Source organism: Dendroctonus ponderosae, unplaced genomic scaffold, assembly GCF_020466585.1.
Source record: "Dendroctonus ponderosae isolate FM_Combo_2020 unplaced genomic scaffold, Dpon_F_20191213v2 Dpon_F_20191213_3, whole genome shotgun sequence".
Taxonomy (NCBI): domain Eukaryota; kingdom Metazoa; phylum Arthropoda; class Insecta; order Coleoptera; family Curculionidae; genus Dendroctonus; species Dendroctonus ponderosae.
The window spans coordinates 3460068-3467352 of record NW_026018508.1 but is presented as its reverse complement, the minus strand read 5'-3'; the positions used below and the strand labels follow the sequence as shown (position 1 = coordinate 3467352).

Sequence of the window (7285 nt, the reverse complement as noted above, 5' to 3'; positions counted from 1 at the left end):
GGCTGAAACTTGGTGGCTGGAATTGTTTATCAACGACCTTTATGAAAACATCGTCAACGGCGTACGTGTGAAATTCCGGATTTTCAACTTAATCTTTAAACAATTTACCCATCATTAAGTTATAGTATAACTCTTTACGAATAAAATAAACCCTCAGAGAAGTCGCTCCGACGTCTCAAAAAAAGCTTATTTGGCAAAAGCTTTTTTTAATAAGAAATAGGAATGAACATTGAACAAAAAGTTATGAATAATTTAAGCTAAAGTCTATACCACTTATAAAGTGTACAAAGGCCTTCAAAAAATGTTATAGTAGGATGTGTTGCAATACTTTAGCAAATATATTACCTGCAAATACAATTGTTCCTGTTACAGCTCCATACATAAACTGCTCCTTGATTCTCACTCTGGGAAAAATGTATACCTGAGGAATGGTATTGTCGGGAGCGGATATTATTCCACAGATTGTGACTAAACTACCTCTTTCTGTTGATGCCGACTGACCTACTCCTTTTGACCCTTTTTCCGCGTTAACTTTGGGAGCTTGAGATATTGTCTGAATCCCAGTTTTATCGACATTATAAATATGATTTGGCTGAACGTTATATCGTGATTGAGGTTCTGAGTAATTGTTAAAAATTAATCAACGTTTGCTTGATTGAAGGCTGAAGCTCTAGCGATGCTAGTATTTTGGTGTTTTCTGTGCGACAGAGTGCAATGTCGCCGCATAAATGAGTGCATCCCGGCCATTTTATTTTTATTCCAAGACAGAGATAATTATTGTCTAAGCGTACGGCATAGTGAAACGTCAGATTTTGAGTGCCTTCGTATGTGAGCCCATAAAATAGTTTTGAAGATTGCTTTAGATAATGCTCTAATTCCTTCTATCATTTGTATAAAAACTTGCCTGGTAGCTAATTTATTCCGATTGTTTCTTCGATTTCGTTTGCTTGAATTATTGCCCCTTTATAGTCTAAGTGTTTTTTTTCTTAACCCAATAGGGTTAAAAATAATAAATTAAGAATAAATAAAGAAGTACATTTGCTGCAGTACGTATAGATCGACGACGATCGACCTTGCAAAACATCAGCTACAGCCTTCTTCATATCGTCCTACAAAGCTTCGTCTTGTCATTTCTTTCTTTTGTATGTGCGTACCATCTTATGAATGAAATATCCGGAACTGCCCCACTAGGCATCTGAATGAAATAAGCATAAATATGCCCATTACGTTACTTCAACGTGTTCAATTTAAATCGAAATCTATTATCAATGCATTAAGAATTTGAAATTTACCTTAAAATGCGTTGTTTCAGAGTGGCCCTTTACGGCGACGTTTGCACTAATTACATCAAATGACTGCACACCAATATTTCACAAATTTTCGACTGATGCTTTAATCGAAATGCACGTTACACGTCGTATTAAACTAAATTTATTGTACGAAATTTGAAAAAAAACGCAAAAATCGGCATTGTTTTTTCGTTTTTGGAGTAAACAAATAAACGGATTTTAATTTAGTTTGCGTTTTAGTTAAATCTTATGTTGAAGGTATTTTTAAGACTTGAAAAAAAGTATTACACTTTGTTTTAATAGCATCATCGGTTCAAAAGTTATGCGCTAAAAACCGTTTTTCGCACTTTCTTTAATTATTTAAACAAAGTTTTGCAGCCGGAAATCGCGCTCAACTATCTTCAAGTCCCAACATTCTTCCGAACAACTTCCAATCCAACCTTATCTAGTAAGGGTCCGAAGCAGGCCTTTTAAAGTCTAAACTGACTGGACTATTAACAATTGATTGCTATCCGTAATCCGTAATAAATTTCATGATAAAAAAATAAACTATATATATATTTACTAAATAATATTAATTTATTAACAAACATACAAATTAAAACAATTGTGCAACTTCTTGAAATTCCGAAAGTATGGCAATATCTTTGGCTGTTAGTCCCTTCTTATCCTTCAGTGAGCTGTCGGCACCATTTTCCAGAAGAATGCTTACAATTTCTTTCTGGCCTGTTTTTACAGCGCAGTGCAAGGGTGTTTCGCCGGTGGTTGTAGAGGCTTCGTTAATGATGCTATCAATATTGTAATTGAGTAACAAATTCAGAACGTCCATGTAACCCTTTGAGGCAATAAAATGCAATACGTTACTATTGTCATCAGTTGCTGTGCTAACGACAGTTCGGTCGCATTTTAAAAGGAGTTTTCCTATTTCTGGAAATCCACTTAGAATAGCAACTTGCAGGGGGTTGTGGAGCGATGACATTGCACATTTACATCAGGTTGATGTTCTAATAGAAATTCAACTACTTTTGTATTACCGTTTGCCACAGCGCAACTAAAAGCTGTTGGGTATGCGATATTGGCCATTTCATCCACTCGAGCACCTTTCAAGACAAGTTTCTTCACAATACTGTCATAGCCCCTATAAGCGGCGTAGTGTAACGGGGTTAAACCGTTTTTCGTCTTTCCGTTAATGTCGATATTAAAACTCAATAACTTTTCAACACAGTCGGTGAATCCGTTACTGCATGCTAAATGTAAAGCCGTATCACCTGATGCAGTCGTAGCATTAACGTCTATTGCTATGTTAGGAATTTCAAGAATCAATTTAGCTATGATTTCACTTTTCTTTTGAAGTGCGCTGATTAAAATAGAGGTTCCGTTTAGTTTATAGTCATCAGCATTCTGACTAATGTCGGCCCCTTCCTTATATAAAAACATAACAACATCTTGGTGAAGTTTCTCAATTGCCATCAGAATGGGTGTTTGATTCAAACTATTACGAGCATTGATCTCTGCTGAATGTGCAACCAGCAACTGAACAATATTCTGATATCCATTGAAAGCTGCCAAATGCAAGGCAGAATTATTTTGTAAATTTACATGGTTGGAATCAGCGTCATTTTCTAACAACAATCGTACAGCTTCTAAAAATCCTTTGGATGCTGCATGGTGCAACGGGGTGGAGTTATTGTCGTCCAAGATATTAACATTAGGGACTTTGAGAATTAACTCTTTTACAATAAATACACTTGAATTCATACAAGCTGTGTGCAAAGGAGTAAATTTCGTATTATCGCACAATGACACATCCGCACGGTGATTCAGCAAAATCTGGAAGATATCTTCATTCTGGTTAAGTACTGCCACATGTAATGGAGTGGCTCCATCTACATTTTTTGAATTTGGATCTGCATTATTTGCGATCAGCTCCTCCACAATTTCTTTATAACCATGTCGTTGGATAGCCCAATGTAGTGGTGTTGCATTTTCAGCTGTCAGCGAATTCACATTTGCATTATGACCTAGTAATAATTGAACTGAAGCTAAAAGTCCTTTACCTGCAGCCAAATGTAAGGCAGTTGCCTTTTTACCTTGGGTGCAAATATCTATGTACTCCGGAAACTTTTCTATATACCATTTTAGTGATCCCGGATTTTGAATTTCTGCAGCGACATGATATGGGGTCATTCCTTCTATACTGAAAGGGTTTACGATTATGGTTGGACATGCCACTAACTTTTCTATTATGTCTATATTATTGTTTTCAAATGCAAAATGTAGAGGCGTGTGATTGCCTTTATTGCAAGCATTTACATCAGCGTTGAAACTGATCAAGCAATCAACCACAGCTAGATGGCCATATCGACTTGCCACATGTAAAGCCGTACTACAAACACCATTCTGTAAATTAACGTCTGCACGTTGACTTAGCAGCCATTTTGTTATATGAGCTTGTCCAAATGCGGCAGCCGTCCATAATGCTGTTATGCCGTCGTCATTTTTCGAATTCACATCTATGCCGGTGTTAAGCAGGATTTGAACTGCGTCTTTTAAGCCATACTTTGAAGCAAGCATCAGAGCATCAAGGGTTTCTTCTTCCTTCATATTTTGCTTAGAGGTGTTGAAAATTAAAGCAACTATATCTTCGTATCCTGCACGTATTGCCAATTGCAATGGAGTGAAATCGTCAGCGGTTTTTTGTAAACAATCGGCATTTCTTTTAACCAATTCGACAACAATATCATAGTGACCGTTTTCGATTGCGAGATGTAATGCTGTGGAACCATTGGGCAACGTTTTTTCATCAATATCGAAATCCCAATGAGTCAGAATTTGAAAGATATCAATGTACCCATTCTTTGATGCCAAGTGAAAGGCAGTTTCTTGAAAAGTTGTTTTGCTTTTTACATTTACTAAATTATTGTCTATGAGATATTCTAGTGTATCGCGTTGTCCTACTTCAGCGGCCAAATGAAGAAGGGTTTTATTATGTTCAAAAGCTGAAGATGCTGTTATATAAGAATGTTGCAATAAATACCTAAAAACCTCAAAATTCCTCACAATATTTCTTGGATTGACATGTTGAACTATGTCTTCAATCCTAAGATTATTTGACACAATATAAGTAAAAAAACGTTGATTTCCATGCAGTATTGCAATGTCCAAGCCTGTATTCAAATTCATATCGGCAGCATAAGTTTCGGCACCAGATTTCATTAACTCAATTGCTACATCATTACAACTTCTTTCTATTGAGCCAAATAAATGATCTTGTTGTTCAACAATATTTTGACATCGGCCAATATATTTTTCCATGCTTTCATTGAACCAATCGCAGTTCAGTCCCAACGACCACACTGTATCTAACGATATCAATTTATCTACAGGTATTTCCATGAGATATGTAGCATATACAAATAATGGTATACGGATATTGTAAGGCAAAATGTGGGTCGTAATATTTCCGTGAGCCAAATGATTCCTTAACTGCTTTCCCCCGAGAATAGGTAATTGTTCCACCAGAAATGTTGCATTATCTACCAAGCAACCAATTTTGTTTAAACATTCTGTTAAATCAAGGAGTAACATCTCTAATGCCACCACCAAAGTTTCACTAACTTCCTGAAGTTTGAATGAACTGATCTGCGTGTGAATGTTTTTGAGCGCAAGCAATCTTTTGGTGTAATTACTTTTCAAGTCATTAATGATTATGTTCTGGCTTAAAGATTTAGCACTGTCAATAATTGAGTTTTCTGAATTAACTGTGTAGTTTTTAAGTTGAATTTTTGAGAGGAAGCTGTGCACATATTCAATGTGTACACGCAGGTTATTTACTTTTGGATCAACAAGATTTTTAATCAACGACCCATAGTAGTTCGGAATTTGCTCTATTCGCCGTTTCAAATCAGCCGACTTCTTTTTGTTGTAAAATTTTGTGATCATTTTCTTCATATCTAAACTCATAGGTTCTTTTTCATCTTCTTCATTTAAAATTTTTAAAAATTCTTTATTATTCATATTACTTAAAAGTGTTGTTCTTAGATAGTGCATCCTTTTTTGCTTTAATATTTCGTCATAAAAAATATCTCCTCCGTTGCTTCCCTTAGCATTTAGCTCATTTTTTATTTGCTTGAACCAGGTATCTACTATATCTTTAAAGAAATGATCTTTTTCAACCTCCAATTCTTTGTGAATATTTTCAATCCATGATATCTTGTGCAAGTTCCATTTTAGACTCTCATGAATAACTAGCATAATCTTTGTTGTATTAATAAGCTTTTTGTCGGCGGTTTTTGTGTCCTTGACATTAAATCCTCTATTTGTTTTATAAGTCAAATAAATTTGATGAAGCAAACCAAACATTTCCTCGAAAATTCCGGAGAGTTCTTTATTTTGCAAGTTACCCAAATAAGTCCTGCCTATATTTTTGATGATGTTTATATCTTTTAATGACAACATATGTTTAATATGTTTAAGAGTAGAATGGTATGAAGTAGCTGTTTCTTGAATCTCGGATTCAGCCTTACGAAGTATCTGAAACACCTCAGCAATGTGCGATGGATCCGGTACGTGATCTTTCACTTCTTGCCAAAAATTAGTAAGCCAAGATTTTATGTGATCTAAGTTAAGGATTTCACTTACTTTCAGTTTGCCGATCTTGCTAATATCTATTCGAGAATCCAAATCTTGCACTTTTTCCATAGTTATATCAGAATCCAGTTTTCGCAAGAACATGATCAATCCGTCGGTCTTTCTTTGGTACAGCACTCGAACAATTTCCCTGCTTATTCCTTTTAATTCCAACTGAATGTTCGAAAATGCATCCCTATGTTTAAATTCTTCAATCTCTATCCGTTTGTTTAGGCCATGGGAATGTGATAAAGTATTTCTCAGATCTTGCATTGTCTTGCGTAGATTTTTAGAAACAAGTTTTACGAGAATAAAATAGAGATCAGAAGAGCTATTTGGAGAGTCCGCTTCATCTTTTAGGTATTCTCCGATGACCTGAAAAGCTCTTTGAATTACCAGCGACCCAATTAGAAAATCCTGCTTGAGATCAACAGCTGAGGATATATCTAGGTAATGTTGTATGCAATTTAACGAATAAATATCCCTTACTACATTGAAATGACTGTAGAGGTCATCAAATTGGGGCGAATTCTTAAGAATTACCTGCATATTACCTTTTCTGCCTGTTAGACCTTTAACATTTAATTTTTTTAATTCCTCATTAATTGCGTTGAGCTGCTCCTTGTCCGATTTTGAATTGCTCAAAGCATCTTCCCGTGTAAACCAAATTTGAAGTTCTTTTAACTCGTTCAAGAAATGTTCAAGTTGTTTCCTTACTAAAGCATAATCCACTAACAATCCATAAGTAACGTCCAGTTCATAAGTCTTGGTAATTACTAATATGAAGATTACTAATAGAAATTCCATCTCTTGCCAGGGCAGTTTCTTGTACGAGAAAGGTAGTCGATTTTTAAGTACAGACAGATGCAGTGCTACAAATTTGGCATCAACAACAAAGGCTAAATCTATTTTTGGAGTAAGTTGTTGGTATTTGCCCAGAAATTGTTCGATGTGCTGACATGTTATGTCCAAATGAATCTTGGTGGATTTAAAATTTTTAAAGTCGCTAGTCTCAGATTTGCAAGAACCTTGACTAAATTGTAATTCTACTAGTTTCCATTCAACTTCAAACCTCGTCTCTGGTGAAAGGGGAAAATTCCTTAGATGAAGTTCCTCGTAAACCCCTCCTAATAGTTCGTACACAGTTTTAGAGTTCATTCCTGACGTATTAAGCCATTCATTCAGTGCCGCAACGTCGTTAGACCGTAAGATGGAGAATAATGATGCTTTGTCTGTATCCTTAGACATGGTTCTGAAAAAAGATGACATATTTTATTTCCTATTGCCTACAGATAAGAAGTGTACTTTGTAAGATAAATTGTTGTTTAGTGAGGAGGTAATTTCGTTCACTAACACTCGGTTGATCT

The 7285-nt window shown here is 35.5% G+C and overlaps 1 protein-coding gene across 1 annotated transcript; it reads right to left on the bottom strand.

Annotated features, from left to right (window-relative positions):
• Window positions 1-1860: 1860 nt before the first annotated feature.
• LOC109540331 lies at window positions 1861-7237 on the bottom strand. Its single transcript, XM_048664820.1, has one exon. The coding sequence runs from the start codon at window positions 7185-7187 to the stop codon at window positions 2229-2231; it is 4959 nt and encodes a 1652-aa protein (XP_048520777.1). The 5' UTR covers window positions 7188-7237; the 3' UTR covers window positions 1861-2228.
• Between the last annotated feature and the right edge of the window lie 48 nt (window positions 7238-7285).